This window comes from Pelophylax lessonae (genome assembly GCF_965119305.1).
Source record: "Pelophylax lessonae genome assembly, chromosome: 2".
Lineage (NCBI taxonomy): Eukaryota > Metazoa > Chordata > Amphibia > Anura > Ranidae > Pelophylax > Pelophylax lessonae.
Window position 1 is genome coordinate 377065397 of NC_138769.1, and position 20440 is coordinate 377085836.

Consider the following 20440-nt stretch of genomic DNA (forward strand, 5'->3'; position numbering starts at 1 on the left):
GGACCTATTTACCTTCGTGCTTTACAGTCGCTGGTTTTAATGGCCTGGCCATTGAGACCCAAGTACTGAAGGACAGAGGTTTGTCTACTTCAGTCATTCCTACCCTTATTAAAGCAAGGAAAGCGACTTCCAGCAAAGTCTATTATCACACATGGAAGACTTATATTGCGTGGTGCGAATCTTTAGGATTTCCTCCACGTACCTATTCGGTGTCTCGAATATTGGCCTTTTTGCAACAAGGGGTTGAGCAGAAGCTAGCCTTGAGCACCATCAAGGGTCAAGTTTCAGCATTAGCAATCTTCTTTCAGAAACCTTTAGCTACCAAATCCTTGGTGCGGAATTTCATCCAGGGGGTGCGGCACCTGGCTCCTCCAGTCCGCGCGCCCTTACCGCCCTGGGATCTTAATTTGGTTTTGTCGGTTCTACAGAAACCTCCCTTTGAAAACATCAGGGAGATTCCCTTGCTTACTTTATCCCAGAAGGTGGTCTTCTTGGTGGCTATTACTTCTGCTCGCAGGGTGTCAGAACTGGCTGCTTTATCATGCCAGTCCCCATACCTAGTGATTCATAGGGATAAGGTAGTACTTCATCCTAAGCCATCTTTTCTTCCTAAGGTGGTTTCAGATTTTCATCTGAATGAAGATATTGTACTACCTTCCTTGTGTCCTCAGCCCAAGCATCATCGGGAACATGCGTTGCATTCCTTGGATGTGGTTCGGGCAATCAGGGTATACCTGAAAGCTACGGAATCATTCCGTAAGACGGATTCACTTTTTGTGATCACGGATGGCCCCAGAAAGGGTTTGCCTGCATCTGCCGCGACCATTGCCAAATGGATTAGACAAACGGTGGTACAGGCTTATTCTATTAAGGGTCAGAGTCCTCCGTTCCCTGTTAGGGCGCACTCCACTCGAGCGCTCAGTACTTCCTGGGCCTTTCGCCATCAGGCGTCAGTGGTCCAGGTATGTAAGGCGGCCACTTGGTCGTCGGTACATACCTTTACTAAATTCTATAAAATTGATGTGACGGCATCGGCGGATGCCTCATTTGGCCGCAAGGTTTTGCAGGCCGCAATTTGAGGAGACCGGTGGTCTACCTCGAGGGTTTTTTTCTGTTTGAAAATTTTTTTGTTGAGTCTCATCATTAAGGATGAGCATTGTAAACTTCTAGTTGGCACCGGTTGGGCCTTCTAGATTGGGATTTGATTTCCATTTTCCCACCCCTCAGTTGTGATACTGCTCTGGGACGTCCCGAAGGTGGTGTATCACCGAGGACTACGTCTGTCGATGAGCGCTAGAGAAAAATGGATTTTTGTAAAATCTTACCGTAAAATCCTTTTCTCTTAGCTCATCGACAGACGTAGTCCCCGCCCCTCTGTTTTGGAGTTGGGTTGGGTTAAATTCTCTAAGCACTGCTTTTTCACATAACTGATTTGCTGAGGCAGAGAGAGAGAGGATATACCCTCTGGGACTGCCCCTAGGGTGTGGCCAGAGCTTTTTAATTTCCTGTCTAGTCCTGCTCCTGCGGAGGTAACATAACCCGAAGGTGGTGTATCACCGAGGACTACGTCTGTCGATGAGCTAAGAGAAAAGGATTTTACGGTAAGATTTTACAAAAATCCATTTTTATCCGCCCCAATACTAGTATAAATGATTTGTTTGAAATCCCAGTTGTTAAAAATTAAATAATAAAGTGCATACCAACTTACGTCAATTAATGATATGATCAATTAAATAAGGAAAGTGCTGAGTGCTAGCACAATTTTTAGTACAACAATTTATGGAAGATTGATATATCAATTATTGATCTAGCACTCAGCACTTCTCTCTCCCTGTGCTTTTGCGTGAACTGTGTCTGTTTGGAGACCTCTCCAACTTTAAAATGAATTACGATAAATCGGAACTGCTGCCCATTCATGTTCCCTCGGCCACGTCGGAGACACTGTGACTGTCCTTTGGTTTGAAATGGAGGGAGGGCTCCCTTCCCTACCTGGGCATCCATATCTCCCCTGACCTGAAGACTCTGTACAACGACAACTTTGGAGACCTGTTGACGCGCATTAATGCTGAACTGGACTTGTGGGCGTCGTATCCCCTGACCTGGTTTGGACGCATCCACGTTCTCAAAATAATTATCCTTCCCAGACTTGTATACCTGCTTAATACTGTCCCCGTACAGCTACCTCACCTTTTTTAAATGTTTACGCCGCTACTTCCTGAAGTTTGTCTGGCATGACAAACGTCCTAGACTGGCTTATGCTATCCTTAGGAGACAGAAGACAGATGGTGAGGTAGGTTTACCTAATGTTTCTTTGTATTATAAAGCGATGGCCTTGGTCCACATGCTGAACTGGGCAAATGATGCCTCCACTAAACCCTGGGTCCCGTTGGAGAAAAATCCCTGGCGAGAAGGAATCTGGCGGGTGCACCATGGATTCTGGGAAGTAGTAGGGGGCTATCGGAGTGGACCTCTCCACTGACGAGGGCCATGCTCCGTATATGGGATGGACTCAACACGGGGGCAGACTTCTCCACTGGAGTGTCCCCCCTTGCGCCCTTAAGGGGGTTCCCTTGGTTTCCTCCTGGCGAGGTTGCTCGTTTCTTTCGTGCCTGGGGAGAGGACGGGAAAACTTTTTGTGGCAAATTCGCACCGTCTGGACGGCTACTATCATTGCTGGCTTTACGGGATCGCTTTGGGGACTTTCCTATGTCTGCCTGGCGATATAGACAATTGACTGATTTTATGGCCAAACTCCCTACTGCGCCCCACCCGATTGATGAACTTTCCCCTCTGGGTGGTTTGTCCATCCCCCAGATTCCCAACACTTGTGACATATGCATAAATTGGTTCTTGGCACAGTTTCTCGTACGGTTCCCTACTATGTTCGGGATTGGGAGAGAGAGTTGGGAGTGCAGTTTTCCTCTCCGCAGTTGACCAAGATCTTCCATCTGACCCATGTCTCCTCCCATCAGTACCAGAATCCAGGAATCCTCCTACAAATTTCTCTCTCGCTGGTATAGGACGCCCTCTAAACTGATACGGATGTTTCCTAACTCCAATTTGCGCTGCTGGAGGGGTTGTGACCAGGAGGGTACATTTTTACACATATGGTGGTACTGCCCGTTCCTGAAACCCTTCTGGGATGTGGTTCATCCCTGGATAAAGAAATTGGCAGTCACCCCTCCTGACCGCACCCCTCTGCAGTACCTTTTTCATGACACCCGCTCTTCTATTAAGAGGTATAAACCTAGTGTTCCCGTTCTTGCTGATTCCGAGGCATTGGAAGCAGACCACTTGTCCCACATTGGCTGAATGGAAACGGGAGGTTAATTTTGGTTATGGAAGCTGAAAGGAGGGTGTTGACCTCACGGGGGATGCAGTCTCGCTTCATGGACACTTGGACTGGGTGGATGTTTTACTCGGAGGAGATTTTTGACACCTAGGGCACTCGGGAAGGACCGCTGGTAGGTGCGTGCTGCAATTCACTTCCCAGGGTTTCTTCCCTGGGGAGTGTCCCCGCGGGGACCGTGCAAATTCCAGGCTAACTTTTCTTCTTTTTCTCTTCTTGGCAGGTCTGCTAGGAGCGCTGCCTTCTTTCTTCCTTCCTGTCTCAGCTCTACTCTTCTGATCACTACTTTAGTGTGTGATATTGGTTGCAACTATGATGCGTTGTGGACGGTCATGACCTTACCAGGCCACTCCGGGGGGTGCTTCCCTGGGGACTGGGCCAGGGTATCGGGACAGGACTTGAATGAGGTTTTTCCTCCGTTTGGCCAATGGGCACACTCCTTATGATGTTAATACTGTCTGATATAAACATGACTTTGTTTCTGTGTGATGTACCACCACAAATGCTGAATTTACTGTTACCTCTTTTACTTGTTGTACTGTTGGTTCTTTCTACCCACTTGTTTTTGAAAAAGCGAAAATAAAGATTATTTAAAAAAAATTTTAGTTTTCGGCCAAGTGCATCCTAAATTTCCAGTTTCGGCTCCGGAATTTTCATTTCAGTGCACCAATAAATATAAATATGCATTTCCTGTTTTATCCCCCCCCCACACACACACACACAAAAGTTACCCTTTAACACTGTAAGTAGATGTTCTTCAGTTATAGAACCAAAATTTTTGCAAGACCAAAACTTTCCTTTAGAACTACTTACTTTTTGTAAGAATAATATGGCTGATTTGGCTAGTTGTATTATTTGAACCCATGTTTACTTGTTTGTTATCCATTGCAGAAATTAGAGACGGTTATGTTTTGATTGGGTGCTGACGTGTAGGTGGATAATATGAATGAAAATTGGTTATTGTAAAGGGTGTAATGATGGCACACAGTTCACCAATTGAGATGAACACGCATTATATTAAGAAATCTAAAGTGATTGTAAAGCTTTTTTTTTTTTTCTTTTCTATTTATTTATTATTTAATAATAAACCGGTTATACTTACCTGCTCTGTACAATGGTTTCGCACAAGCAGGTTAAGTTGTTAGCTAGATAGGCTTTCAGCATTTTGAAGAATTGCCATGTTTCTTCAGACTGCAGGATTTTTTGTTTGATTCTCTAGTACAAATGAGAGTGGTTTGTAGAGAGGACAGAAAATGCACATTTACAATGGCTGCAGGAATTTTGCCTGCTATGTTGGTTGCTCTACCTAAAGGCAAAAAACTGCCAAACATTGTTCACATAAGTGAGTATACCACCAACTATGCCTCCTATATTAACTGTTTAAAACAATAAGTTAAAATATACATCAGTGAAGCTTTTACTTGTAGCAAAGTTTAATAAACATCTTGCATTCTAATAACTCAAGCGTAGAACATATGTATTAATATTAATATAAAATCCATTCAAATAGGCGTCTTTATTTACTTCACAGTTTTACATGTTTATAGATCACAGAATAATTTCCCTTTTGAGGAACATTAGCAGTCTTAAAGTAATTAAATTAGTCTGCATGGGAATTAATTTAATTACTGCTTGAAAGAACTTGTCTTACCTCTATGAATATTAATGTAGTGTTCATAATCTGTACTGCTTGACTGGCGAATAGTATAATATACTATGTCAAAATCAGACTTTTTTTATTTTTTATTTGTGCTGTGTAATTTTATTTGAAATATTTTTGGAATGTACAAGTTTGATTCTATTAAAAGCAGAACCATAAATTTTAAATAACTACCACTGGTTAAAGAGGAAGTAAACCCTCCTCTACAACTTGTACCTATAGGTAAGCCTATAATAAGGCTTACCTATAGGTACTGTAAATATCTCCTAAACATGTACCGTTTAGGAGATATTTACCTTAGAAGCATCCAGTGACGTCACTGGCGCAGGCGCACTGAAGGAACGGCCGCTCGTGCCGTTCATTCAGAACTCCGTGCCGTGACTGTCGGCTCCCGCGCGCGTGCGCGGGAGTGACGTCACCGCGCCTCCGGCCAATCAGATGGCCGGATGCCGCGATCCCGGAAGACGGGCGACTAGACATGTCGCCCGTCATCCAGCTAAGCGGACGGCACGGCGGGGGCTCGTTCTAAGGTAAGTATTTCATAATGAGCTAGTATGCATCGCATACTAGCTCATTATGTGTTTCTCTTGCAGGGTAAGTAAGAAAAAAGAAAATAAAAAAAGAGTTTACAACCTCTTTAAGTGCTGGAATTCACAGGGGTTAAGGGATAGTTGTTGATTTTTTTATGTCCTAAATGCTTCACTATTAACTTTATTCATACAGCAAAAATGAATTTGCAGTGACCAGCTATAATTATTTTCTAGATCTGAAATAAGGCAGGCAAAGTCACTTATTGCACCAATAGCCTACTGTATAATTTATGGTACATAGGAATGGCTATATTTCAGTACTACTCAAGGTGCAATGTAGCTCAGCCTCTGGAGAGCTAGGCACAGAAATGATTAACAGAAATTCACAACATCAATAACTGCAATATGTAAGCCTCACGCACAGTGGATATTTTCCCCCCTTACTTCTAGGGGGCATCTGGCATTTCTGACACCCCTCCATTTTATCCTATGTGTCCATGCACACCTAGGCTTTTAGCAGTGTTTTATTGGCAGGACCTTTTCGGGGCAAGAAAAAAAACCCCCACTGTCAGTGCGTCCAGGAGCATCAGCGTTGGAGCAGAAAAATGCTTGATGCTGCTAGAAGCTACTAAACATGCCTAAATGCTAGTGCTTGAGCATTAATTCTTTTTAATGGCCAGAATAAATCTATTTATTCTGGCCAATGATATGAATTCACGCCCAAGAGCTTGACACCTGTGAAAGCTTGTAAAAACTTTAGACGCTTTTAGAAGCATAAGGCGTTTTTAACCATTTGCCGACCATGCTATAGTCTTATGACGGCCTCCCTTGATTGTGGCTGCAGCTGAGCATGGGCGGCGCATTCTGTGTTTGCTTTGGAGAACTCAGATTAAGGTAAAGAGCCAATCAGCAGCTCTTTACCATGTGATCAGCTGTGTCCAATCACAGATGATCACGATGTCAACAGAACACTGTCAGCGTGTGGAGGAGAGGAGAAAAGATCCGATTATCCGCTTCTGCAAAAATGCTGCCAATCTGTGCCCACCTGTGCCTCCTCATCAATGTCGCCTATCAGTGCCCATCAGTGCTGCCTGATCAGCGCACATCAGTGATCACAACCCAGTGATTAAGTACCACCAAAAGAGAGCTCTTTTTGTGTTTATAAATAATAATAAAAATTTAATTTGGGGAAGTGTTGCATGACCACACAATTGTCATTTAAAATGTGACCGAGCTAGAAGCTGAAAATTGGCCTGGGCAGGTAGGGGGTGAAAGTGCCCAGTAGGCAAGTGGTTAAGCAAAAACGCTGCTGGCTTCTAGGAGACTCAAAAAAAAAAAAAAAAAGTCCTGTGTGCATGAGACCTTAAATATACCAAGTTACACTAATAAAAAAAATACACATTTCAAAAGATGTTTGATTAATTTTTGAAAACTAGAGCAGGTGAGCTATATGCAGGTTATACAGTTATATCCCGTTTAACCTTAGCTGCAGTTTTTCTTACAGCCTCAATTTTATCTTAATGCCTTCCATAGGTCCTTCTTTTCCCCTCATCAACATGAACTTTGAAAAAAAAAAAAAACTTTGTTTTCATTATATAACCTTTTATACTTATCTATGCAATACAGACAGGCAGCTCATGGCTGGTGGGAAGGATGCTGTACACAGTTTCCTAAAAACATCATGGAACCCTGCTTCTGTACTCTTCTTGAGCGCCCTCAGTGCTGATGCACGAACATGGTTCTTTGGAGGAGTTATGCAAAGATCGAAATTCCTTGATGGTTGCATATCAGTCTGGAGGAGTGGGTGTACTTGGCAGGCTACATTTGTATGAAAACTACATAGAAACATGACAGCAGAAAAAAGACTAAGTAGTCCATTGAGTCTGCCCATTTTTTTGTTTTTATACTTTTTTTTTTTTTGTCTGAGTATACATCTATGTTTGTCCCAAGCATGTTTGAGGCCATGTACTGTTGACTGGCTCACTACCTCTGCTGGAAACTTATTCCAAGCATCAACTACCCTTTCAGTAAAATAATACGGTCTAAGATTAGTTTTGAACTTTCCTCCAGTTAGTTTGAGGTCATGTCCCTGTGTTCTTGATTTTTGGTTTTATATTGAAAAAACTGCCCTCCCGAAATTTATTCACCCCCTTGATGTATTTAACTACTTGACGTCCGCGCTATAGCCGAATGACGGCTACAGCGCGGACCTGAATTGCCGGGAGGGCGTACATTGGCGTCCTCTCGGCAATGAGTGGCCTGCGCGCTTCCTGCGGAGCTCGCTCTGTGTCCATGAGACTCACTCGATCACATATCGGAGATCGGGGGCGATCCCGCCCCCTTACCACATGATCAGCTGTCAGCCAATGACAGCTGATCATGTAAAGTAAACAGCAGCCGGCGATCAGATGTTTTTTTTCTCCTCACACTGTCAGTGTGAGGACATGCATGGACATGTTTGCTGTCAATGATGTTTGCATGAATGCATAGACGCATGCTTGCATAGGCACGTTTGCATAAACGCATGGATGCGTTTTGCGTGGATGCACATATTTTAGTCGACTAACATCTCCAGTACATTTTAGTCGAATAAAATCTCCAGTACATTTTAGACGACTAAAATCTCCAGTACATTTTAGTCGACTAAAATCTCCAGTACATTTTAGTCGACTAAAACTGAATGGGTTTAGTTAACTTTTTATGCATCATTTCTAGAATTATATACTCCTGGAGTAAAAATCTAATAACATGTTGATTATTTATGATATTAAGGCTTGAACATGCACTGCAGACACAGATTTAGCCATTGTGAAAAAATTTTTATTTAATTTTAGTCAGTCTTTTGAATAAATAAAATGCCATTTTAGTTTGTCGTATTTTAGTCTTTTGACTAAAATGTAATTTTAGTTTTAGTCATATGTTAGTCATCTGAATTGTTCTAGTTTTAGTCGTATTTTAGTCAAATAAAATGGTATTAATTTAGTTGACGAAAATAACACTGTCAATAAATGCAAGCTTCCATAAAGGCATATTGCATAAATCCACATTGAACTGCATGCATATATGCTTTTTTGCCTCGAACTGCATATATACACACACACTTATTTGTCCTTAACTGCATGTGCCTTTTTGTCCTGAACTGCATACATATGCACTTAGTTAAATTAAACTGTACACATATGTGCTTTTTTGCCTTGGGCTACATACATATGTGCCTATTGCCTTGAATTGCATACATAAATGCATGAATGGTCAGAATACTTCTATACCTGCATATTGGCATACCTAGGTAACTGCATACTTGCATACCTACGGGTTGCACAGTAGTAGACCAACATTGTTGTTGGCCTGCATCCTTGGGGTACTGCGTATTAGGTGTTGGCTAATAAAGTTTCTATATTTTTTCCCTGTTATACCAGCTAAAATGACTCCAGAAGGGAGAGATAGCCTGGGGAGGCAAGTGCACCGCTCTCAGATTCCGTGATCTGGCGGTGTCCACATCTCCCCATGTCCAGTGATTTCTGGTACATCAAAGCCACTGTGATGTCTGGCATTGCAATGTTTCCTGACTCATTCATTTTTCGCCAGATGGACTGCGGCCGCATCACCCTGAACATGGCTGATCACCGTTGTTTGGAGCCTAAGCAGGATCAAGCCTGATTAGTACTTGGATGGGACTGCCTGGGAATACCAGGTGCTGTAAACTTTCCTCTCCTGAGTGAGGGAGGCATCTGAAGCTGCTGTGGTTTGATAGTATCTCGAACCAGAGGATACGATTCTGAGGTGGGTCATTCTGTCTTTAGCCGGCAGAAACCCGCTAGGTTAAGTACACCTCTTGGTACCTTCTGGGTCTGCCACAGAGTCTTCAGTATTTTGCCTTGCATTGGCTCTTAGAGCAGAAGCTATGGGCTCATTATTAAAAAAACACTTGAATGGTAGCAGTTCCAAAACCAAATGGGGACATGAGTTCTATCTTAGGATCTCAAGCAGCTGGGCATCCTTTTGTTTAAGGCCTCATGTACACTGCAACTTGTAAACGGACGTTTTTGAGCAGTTGGGCATTTTTTTCAGAAGCCCCTGAACCCACCTCAATGTTATCTTATCTGTCCATGTACACTGGGTCGTTTACAGTCATTTAGAGGCAGTTGAGTTCAGTGTCGTTTTTTTGGAAAGCAATTATTTGCGTTCAGAATGTTCAGAACGTGTGTTTACCGGCGTTTCAAACTCAAAAACGCGACCGAACGCGATCACACGCGTTTAGTGATCGCGTTTTTCCATTTTAAAGGGGAATGATTTTTTGACCTCCTAGAAACGGTTCTGAGCGTAAACGCCCGCTAAACGCGGCTGCAAACGCAACACAACGGACGTTTTAAACGTCCTTTAAATTCCAGCGTTCAAGGGACTTTTTTAAAACGTCTCATGTACATGTAGCCTAAAGCCTAGTGCACACGCAACGATTATCGGCCGACCGATCATCCGTCTTTTGTCCAGAGTGGTGTTTTGTTGGTTGGAATGTGCCTAGACTGCACACGAATTTTCTCGCCCAACAAAATTCTACTTCAGAAGTGATGTCATGTGTTGGTTTGCTTTCTTTGTGTTCTTTCTTCACTGAGCATGCCCAGTCTTGCTCATTCGATTTTCTCTATCGCTCATTGACAGACGTAGTCCTCGGTGATACAGCACCTTCGGGTTATGTTGCCTCCACAGGAGTAGGACTAGACAGGAAATAAAATGCTCTGGCCACACCCTAGGGGCAGTCCCAGAGGGTATATCCCCTCTCTCTCTGCCTCAGCAAATCAGTTTTTTTCTGTCTAGTCAGGAGTAAGGACCTAGATGCCTTGCTGGGATCTTCGGTCCTGGCAGGATTTTTTTCTTAGAAAATAATTTTTTAAGACAGCTTTTTTTCTCCAGTGTTCCTGTGAGATCTTCAAGCAAGAAAGCTGAACTGGGCGACGGGCGGGATGTTGAGATCTAGTGGTCACCCCAGTTCAGCCTACGAGCGCGTGCAGGCCATAGCTCCGCGCTGGGTCGGCCGCGACATAGTCCCACTGGACGGGGACTGACCCTGCGAGTTAAACGTCTCGCTGAAACACCAAAGACCATGAGTCACGGCGCCCGTATTGGTCGACAGCCCTCCTACCTCGGTGGAGAGGGGTACTGTCAGGAGTTGGCGCCCGCCTGGTTCCGGTATGGTGAGTAGTATGTTCCCCCTTTCCCCCTGATGGGTCTTGTGGTGAACGCGGGCCCCTCTCTGTAATGGTAAGGATGGGTTCCCCTCTATCCTATAACATGTCACAGATCCCCCTAATTGAGTGTGATTTTTGTGTACAAGAAGCCAGGAGGCTTGGTTTGGGAGCTGACAATCTAATTGTAAAAATGTGTAAATGATTGTAGTCAGTGGCAGTACTAGAACTTTACTGTGATAGTATAAGGTATCCTACCTGTCAGTAGCCACAGGGCGATGTCTATACATGTATACTGCATTCCAGATCATTCCTCCAGCTAAGCAGCGGACCGCATACGGCCCGCTAGGGTCCGGTACCTCCGACCACGCTGACCACCATGAGGGTGAAGGGTTGTGAGATCCTTCTGCAGACATGCCGCTATTCTGTGCAGGCCGCCGCCATTGTCTGGTAGATCGCACGAGGCCGCCATTTTGGTGTAGCCTCGTGTCTCCAGCATGGGGGCGGCCATGTTTGAGGTGACTCAAACACCTCATGGAGCCAGGGGGAGGAGCCGGCAGGCGTGTTAAGGGGCGGAGCCGCCTCTTTTACCCAGGAAATAGGGCCAAAGACTTCCTGTCTGTAACAAGACAAGCACTGAGCAAGCTGATGAAAACTTCTGTGCATCAGGGATGAGCCTTGGGGTCTGTCTCTCTCTCTGTGGGGTCCAAAAAGGCAGGTAACACTGAGGGGCGCTGTTGCGACTGGGGGACACAAAAAAAAAAGTTTTTTTTTTTTTTTTTTTTTTTTTTTACTTTGTCATTTTTTGTCGCTGGCAAGTGTCTTGTATAATCATTGACCCTGCCGCATAGGTATCCCCACCTGATCCCCTCAAGGTGGCCGCAGGACCCTCCAGTACCCCACTTGTTTTTAATACATTATCGGCAATTTTGGAGTCTTTGGTATCCCGGGTGGAGGTGGCCTGTCAGGGACGGGGGTCAAGTAGCGACCCCCGCCTACCCCTATTGTTTATCAGATACTTCAGATACGGATTCGGAACTGGTCAATGCAGTTGCAGGTCCCTCTTAGGGGGCTGTTGTCTCAGGTAATATCTCCTCAGCAGTGAGGAGCACGTTTCTGCCTCCGCCATAGCACAAGAGTGGTGGATGCACTAGTTGTGTCCGTCCGGGAAACCTTTAGTCTTGAGGTTACACCGGCAGAGGTAGCTGAGACTGAGATTCCTTTTTGGTACTTGTTAGCCTACCAAAAGGGCGAAGGATTTTCCTTTACCCAAATGGGGTCGTTTTGAAACAAACCCCTGTTATTTCCAAACGCATGGCTAGGTGCTATCCGTTTGAGGAATTCCTCTTTATAGGATAGATGGTACCACCTGCTGTCTTGCCACAGACTGTTAGGATAAAAAGACCTCGTAACTAACGAGGACCTTCCTTTTCTGCTCATATAGAGTTGTTCGTTCCGCGAGGGCGGGCGATAAGGCGAAACCCTCCAAAGCCCCTTTTAGAGGGGTTTCAAAGGGCGCTGGTCGGGTAAACAAAGAGTCCGGCTCAGCCAAGCCTGAAGAATATAGCCTGATGCGCCCCTTCCCATCTCTGGGGTGGGGGGGGGATGTCTTCACCGGTTTCTGGAGGACACAGGATCGAGTTTCGATCACTTCCACCGGTGCGATTCTGCCCTTCTAACATTGAACGGTTTCAGGGGTTCTATTCGAACCTATTCACAATGCCCAGGAAAGAGGGCAAGGTGCGTCCAAATCTGGACTTGGGAAGAAATAGAGTCCATCCGTACAGTGGTGGCCTCCCTGCATAAAAGAGATATAGGATGCCTATCTTTATATCCCCATCATCGCAGGACATCAGCGTTTTTTCGCTTTCCCAAAGATCATCCCTGGTTCCCACCAGGAGACTGAACTATCTGGGCCTAAGGTTGGATACATCCTGGGCAAGAGAGTTTCTCCTTGCTGGGAAACTCCAGAGGGTTCAGTCAACGATTCGGATGTTGCTGTCCGTCAATTGGCTGGGACTGATGGTGGCCTTCTTAGAGGCAGTACCGTATACCCAGTCTCATACCCGAATTCTCCTGAAGGAGATTCTTTTTTAATGGAATCAGAATTCCGATTCCCTGGACAATCGGATCCGGTTGAGCGAGCGGACCAGGAAGTCTCCGATGCTCAACCAGGGGAAGTCATTTCTTCCGATAGTATCCAGATTACCAATAAGGGTATCGGAACTGAGAGCGATCAGATTTTGTCTGATTTACTGGATCGAGCAGCTCTAGAGCAGCCCGATTCGGATCCAATCGCATATGGCCTCTTCATCCAGAGGTTTTTTTCCCTAGCTGTCCCTTCATTGGGACATCCCGGATGTGGATCTGTTGGCACCTTGGCCTAACAGGAAGGTGCAGAGGTTTGTAGCTCGCGCCACGATCCTCTAGCGGACGCAGCAGAAACGCTGATCGCCCCGTGGGGGCAGTATCAGCTACGGCATGCCTTCCATCCTCTCAAGTTGCTGCGGGAACTTCTTCGCAGGATAGAGGTGGAGGGAATTCCAGTTATTCTGGAAATTCTGGATTGACCTCGTCAAGCCTGGTACGCCGACTTGGCGAGGCTAGTCGCGGACGCTCCTTGGAGACTTCCTCTCAGGGAGGATTTGCGGTCTCAGGGACCGATCTTCCATCTTGCTTTACAGTCGCTGGCTTAATGGCCTGGCCATTGAGACCCAGGTACTGAAGGACAAGGGAGTGTCAGCTTCAGTTATTCCTACCTCCAGTTAAAGCAAGGAAAGCGACTTCCAGCACATGGAAGTCTTATATTGCATGGTGTGAATCTATTGGATTTCCCCCACAGACCTATTCGGTGACCCGAATTTTGGTCTGTCTGCAACAAGGGGTTGAGCAGAAACTATCCTTGAGCACGATCAAGGGTCAGGTTTTCGGCGTTAGCAATCTTCTTTCAAGAAACCTTTGGCTAATCATTCCTTGGTGCGGAATTTCATCCAGGGGGTGCGACATCTGGCTCCGCCAGTGCGCGCACCCTTACCGCCTGGTATCTTAATTTAGTGTGGTCGGTTCTTCAGAAACTTATCTTTGAAGATATTAGGGAGATTCCCTTGCTTACATTCCCAGAAGGTGGCCTTCTTGGTGGCCATTACTTCTCTACGCAGGGTGTCAGAACTGGCCGCATTATCCTGTCGTTCCCCAGATCTGGTGGTTCATAGGGATAAGGTGGTTCTTCTTCCGAATCCATCCTTCCTTCCTAAAGTGGTTTTCGTAAGACGGACTCACTTTTTGTGATCACGGATAGCCCTTGAAGGGGGTTGCCTGTGTCTGCCGCGACCATATCTACATGGATCAGTCAGACGGTGGTACAGGCTTATTCTATTAAGGGTCGGAATCCTCCGTTCCCTGTTAGGGCGCACTTCACTCGAGCGCTCAGTACTTCCTGGGCCTTTCGCCATCAGGCGTCAGTGGTCCAGGTATGTAAAGCGGCCACCTGGTCATCGGTACATACCTTTACAAAATTTTATAAAATTGATGTGATGGCATCGGCGGATGCCTCATTTGGCCGCAAGGTTTTGCAGGCCGCAATTTGAGGAGACCGGTGGTCTACCTCGAGGGTTTTTTTTTTCTGTTTGAAAATTTTTTTGTTGAGTCTCATCATTAAGGATGAGCATTGTAAACTTCTAGTTGGCACCGGTTGGGCCTTCTAGATTTGGATTTGATTTCCATTTTCCCACCCCTCATTTGTGATACTGCTCTGGGACTTCCCGAAGGTGCTGTATCACCGAGGACTACGTCTGTCAATGAGCGATAGAGAAAAATTGATTTTTGTAAAATCTTACCGTAAAATCCTTTTCTCTTAGCTCATTGACAGACGTAGTACCCGCCCCTCTGTTTTTTTGGGTTGGGTTAAATTCTCTAAAGACTTCTTTTATGACATAACTGATTTGCTGAGGCAGAGAGAGAGAGGATATACCCTCTGGGACTGCCCCTAGGGTGTGGCCAGAGCATTTTATTTCCTGTCTAGTCCTACTCCTGTGGAGGCAACATAACCCGAAGGTGCTGTATCACCGAGGACTACGTCTGTCAATGAGCTAAGAGAAAAGGATTTTACGGTAAGATTTTACAAAAATCCATTTTTTCCCTGTGGAAATCTGTACTGACTGCACGAAAATCGGCCGTGTTTCGACGCGTGTGTACGAGTCTTTAGATAGGCGTTCAGTGATGACCTCTCTGCTAGAGGTAGATTTCGGGGTCCAAAATTATCAATAGCACATATCTTTTATGCGCCATTTTTTTCCAGCCTCATCAAAGGTTTCTGCAATTGCAGTAGAAAGTTGTCTTTTTTTTTTTTTTCATTTGTGACTCGGCCCTTTAAGCTAGCCACAGCTCCCAAGGGTTCGCAAAGCTCAAAGCCCTGGTGAAGTTGAAGGGGGTGTCAGTCTCAGTATACCCTAATAATCTTTGCTCAGGAAGCAGTCAGATTCAGGTTTTATTAAGATACAATTTTCTCCTGCAGAAATGTATCTAGGTTGAAGCATGTTCCCTAGGGACAGTCCTACTCCCAAGTTTTTTTGTAGAGAATTATTCCCTCTGTCTGGAACATGATGATCCAAGCATTGGCTTGACATAGGGCTCTGTTCCCGGGGTGTTGCAGAGCTAAAATTGGTGGTTGTTGGTTCGGAATCTGGAGAGGGCAAAATTCTTCCTTTCAAGGGTATGGAAAATAACCACTGAGGCAAGTTGCTCCAGTTGGTTTGAAAGTGGTTACAGTTCTGTGGACTTGGTTTCCACAGGAGAAACTACTGCCCATCGATATCTTGAAACCTTTGGTCAGTACACTTTGTTTTAGATTGAGTGAACCAGTTGTAGGTTCAACCCGACAGTGTCTCTACCACCAAGGCAGCACCAGGAGTCATACAACTCTGGAAGGGAACCACATTCTGTCTGGGGCAGAACAACAGGTGCTGTCTCTGCCGCCAGTACATATTCCAGCTATAGAAAAATGACAGTGGTGTTTTTCAGTCATCAGCAACTAATGCCAGGACTACGCGGCCGCTGCTTCCTGAGACATTTTTTTGGCAATCTGGCAATGTTGGGAAACTCTGCAGGTGGATCTCCTGGATTCCAAGTTCTATAAGAAGTTGGACAGGTTGTGTCTGGGACGAGAGTCACACTGGAAATAGGGGTAGATGCACTGGTAACACCTTAGGGACCAGTTCTCTCTAATTGACATCTTCCCTCTGTGTCGACTACTACCGCATCTTTTGCAAAAAATCCAGGCGGTGGTAACACTGATGATAGTGTTAGCCGAATTAGCCCAGGAGGGCTTGGAACTCTGAACATAGCCTTAGACACTCCTAACCCAGCTGGACCTAATGGTCTTGAGTCCTGTTCTCTCCACTCTGTTGAGCGCCTGGAAGCTGGCTTCAGGGAGCTTCAGTTACAGGACTTGGAAATATTTTATGCCTGTGGTGAAACCAGGAAGTGGCACCCGAAGATCTGCGAGTTGGAGTTTTTTTTTTTTTTTTTCTCTTTCTCCAATCAGGAAGGGAAGTGAGATTGGCTTTAAATACCATTAAGGGTCAGATTCATCTCTATCCATTTTTTTTCTAGAGGCTGTTGTGCCTCACACCTTGATTCATACTTCATACAGGGTGTTACGCAGACAGTCCTGCCTGTCAGGCCACCCTTGTGTTCTTGGGACTTGAATTTGCTCTTGATTGTCCTTGCAGAGGCCACCTTTTGAACCATCTTGAGAAACGGTTATTCCTTTGACTCAGAAGGTGGCTTCTTTGGTTGCTATCACTTCTAATTTCTAGTTTTCACTTAAATCAGGACAGTGTCTTGCCTTTCTTTTTTAATCCTTAGTTGGTAGGAGTAAGATCGCTGCATACTCTGGAGGTAGTTCAGGCGGTCAGGATTTACTTAAATTGTCAGCGCAGTTCGGGAATCCTGGTTTGTGCTGCCAGCAGAGCCCTGGAAGGGCAGGAGGCATCCAAATTAACTATTTTTTCTTTGAATCCGCCAGTTAATTATTCAAGCCTATGGCTTGAAAGGGCAGGGTTCTCGGCCCCTTTTTGGTGAGAGCGCTCACTACCAGGTGTGTGGAAGCATCTTGAGCCATCCGCCATCAGGTGTCAGGGGCTCAGGTGTTTAGGGCCACTACATGGTCCTTCATTTATACATTCACAGGATTTTACCAGATGGATATCAAAGCCACTGAGGATACTGCTTTGGTCACGGTATGTTACGGGAGGCATATGTCCTCAGGTGGCAGTTTCTGTGATTGTGTCTCCCTCCCCTCTAGGGCATTGCTTTAGGACATCCCACATAGTAATTAATATGGCTGCTCTGTGTCCCATGATGTACGATAAAGAAAATTGGATTTTTCCTACAGCTTACCTGAGAAATCCTTTTTTTGGAGTACATCATGGGACATACAGGTCCCTCCCCTCTTTTTTGGGATGTTCATTGCTTTGCTACAAAACTGAGGTACTTCCTGTGTAGGAGGGGTTATATAGAGGAGGACTTCCTGTTTTATTGATCTGCCAGTGTCCATTCACCTATAGGTGGCGCATAACCCACATAGTAATTATTATGGCTGCTTTTTGTCCCGTGATGTACTCCAAGAAAATAATTTTACAGGTAAGCTGTAGGAAAAATCAAATTTTCCCTAGGTGCGTTATTTTACATTTAGAAATATTAAACTGCAGTTTCCACTGCCTTGACTTATCTTCCAGCCATGCCAAATCATGATCCATGTTAGATACCGCTAGGCATATCAACCTCATTACACACCTTTTGTATCATCCGCAAAAAAGACGTACTTTGCCCAACACACCTTTTAGTTATACTTTCATATAGATTAAATAGAACAGGACCTAGTAACCGAGCCTTGTGGTACACCAGTAGTGACTGGACCCCATTTACAACCACATTCTGGTATCTATCCTTTAGCCAACTGTATAGCCACTGAACCAGCCAAGGGTTAAGTCTTAGCTTGAAAAACGTTTGTATTAGATAATTATGTGGAGCTATATCAAATGCCTTGCTAAATCGAGATATGCTATGTCCACAGCACCACCCTGGTCCAAAACATTGGTAATATAGTAAAAAAAAATTAGATTAGTGTGACATATTCTGCCCTCAGTAGAGCCATGCTGCTTTAGGTTCAGCATGTTGAATATTTTTAAGTGATTCAATGATACTTCCAATGATCCTGGAGTGATTGCATTAACCTGACTACAAATGATGTTACACTCACTGGCCTGTAATTGCCAGCTTCTACCCTGCTGCCCTAGGTAATGCCTATATGTGATGTTTAACTTCCATAATTTAAAAAAGTTAAATCTGGTAAATAAAAGGGGTGGGCCAGGGACAGTTGGGCTGGGGAGGAAAGTGCTAGATGATGCTGGATGCCCTCCAGCCAAGAAATAAGGTGGGCTCCATCTGGTTTGCTGCAGACTACCTGAAAACTATAATGCACAGATGTCAGTATAACTAGCAACGTTCATCATAAGACTTAATCCTGTCAATCACACCAGGTTGAAATGTTTAAGAATGTATTCTGTTTTACAAAGATTATGTATACCTCAAAAGTAAAAAAAAAAGTGTTTGAAACATAATAAATAAGATCTTTATTTTGTTTCTCTGCTAGGTTGTCACAGCACATGCGGTTCGTGTCCCTGTTACAAGCAACTTGAGTGCAAACATTACTGGCTTTCTACCAATTCACTGTATTTATCAGCTGCTGAGAAGTCGTGCTTTCACTAAGCACAAGGTGTCAATAAAGGTATGTAATTCATTAATATTTACCTTCATCTACCACAGGGTTGACCAACCATGGTTCCTTCAGAGATTGCTAGGGGTTCCTTGAGCAATTAGCAATTTCTGCCCCAGATAACTTCCCACTGACACCATTGATCTTTTTAGCGATCTGTAAGGGGGTAATTCTTTTCAATGACCCCCAAAGTAAGGAGCATTCTTCCCACTGACCATCACACTAATATCATGATGTTGTAGATATTGTCATTTTTAGCAGGGATTTCCAGGGACCAGAAAGGTTATTTAACCACTTGTCGACCGCCGCCCGACTATATACAGCGGTGGTCATCCCCTCACAGACAAAGTGACGTACCGGTACGTCACTAGCCTGGGAGCCAATAGGGGGCGAGCGCGCCCCGCCGGAGGCGCGCTCCCGCTCATTCCCTAAGCAGCCCGCGCGTGTGACCGGCGGACCCGATGTCCGCCGGTCACTCGCGATCGTCGGATACAGCGGGAGAAAGGCAGGCGGCTAATGTAAACAAAGCCGCCTGTCACTCTCCCCTGTGTAACAGCACAGATCATACGGTCCTACTATGTAGGACCGTTGATTTGTGCTGTTACACACACAGCCACATCCAATCACAGTTAGAAGCACGCCCCTAGGGACACACTTAACCCCTCCCTCTCCAATAAAGTTAACCCCTTCCCTCCCAGTGTCATTTTTACAGTAACAGTGCATATGTATAGCACTGATTACTATAGTAATGTCACTGGTACCCCCAAAAGTGTCAAAAATGTCAGTCAAGGGTCCGATCTGTCCGCCGCAATGTCGCAGTCCTGCAAAAAAAAAATCTAAGATCGCCACCATTACTCGTTAAAATTAAAAACAATAAAAATGACAAAAATCTTTTCCTTATTACACGCAATAACTTTTGCGCAAACCAATCAAAATACGCTTTTTGCAATTTTTTTTTTTTTACCAAACATATGTAGCAGAAAACAAATTGGCCTAAAATGTTAAAAAATTTTGATTTTTACATTTTTTGGGGGGGAATTTCATATAAAAAAATTTGAAAAATATTGTTATTTTTGCAAAATTGTCGCTCTTTTTTTGTTTATAGCGCATGATCAAAAAATCACACAGGTGATCAAATACCACCAAAAGAAAGCTCTGTTTGTGGGAAAAAAAAGACGTCAATTTTAATTTGGGTACAGCATCGCAAGACCGCGCAATTGTCCGTTAAAGTCACGCAGTGCCGAATCGCAAAATAGGCCCTGGTCAGGAAGGGGGTACAATCTTCCGGGGCTTAAGGGGTTAAGGGTTCCTTTTGTGTTGAAAAATGTTAGAATATTGGAGAATTTCTCTTTGGTTAGCCTTAGAAACACAATATGGGGTTGACTTGCTAAAGCAGTTGGTAATCTTCACTAAGATTGTAGCTATGTTCACTTTGAATACTCCGTCATGTGCAGACGTTTTATTTTGTCTCCTTGCCTACCCTCATACATGACTGCTATCGTATACAGAGAAAGAGTCTGAGCACATGGTTTAGTTCTTCCATAAATGCAATTTTAATGTTTGACTTTTTTTTTCTACCAATACACTGGTTGTCATTGTACCTGTTTTAAACATACGAATAGTATGGCCACATTGTCAAATAAAAATTCTTACTAGATCTACTAAGGCTTCTCTTCAAGCTGGATTACTAGATATGTAGAACACACATAAATGTGGTGATGGTGCAACTTTATCTGCTTACAGCTCTAATGCTGATTCAATCAAATGTATCCTCGTCTGCAGTGCTGTCTTGGAAGGAACTCTATGATGACAGCTCAAATGTAGCTCTCCTTAGTCTGCAAATGATATTAGGAAGTCTGTACAGACTGCTCTTATGTGCAGGAATTCATGACCTTGCTGACTCCAGAAGAGATCTTAACGTGAGACCACAGCTTACTTAAC

The 20440-nt window shown here is 44.5% G+C and overlaps 1 protein-coding gene across 1 annotated transcript in view; it reads left to right on the forward strand.

Moving 5' to 3' along the window:
• INTS2 (integrator complex subunit 2) overlaps positions 1–20440 on the forward strand; it is a 109291-nt gene that overhangs the window by 56638 nt on the left and 32213 nt on the right. The window contains exon 12 of the mRNA XM_082245709.1: positions 18377–18511. Coding sequence (XP_082101835.1) covers positions 18377–18511 — 135 coding nt within the window. The remainder of the gene's footprint in view (positions 1–18376; positions 18512–20440) is intronic.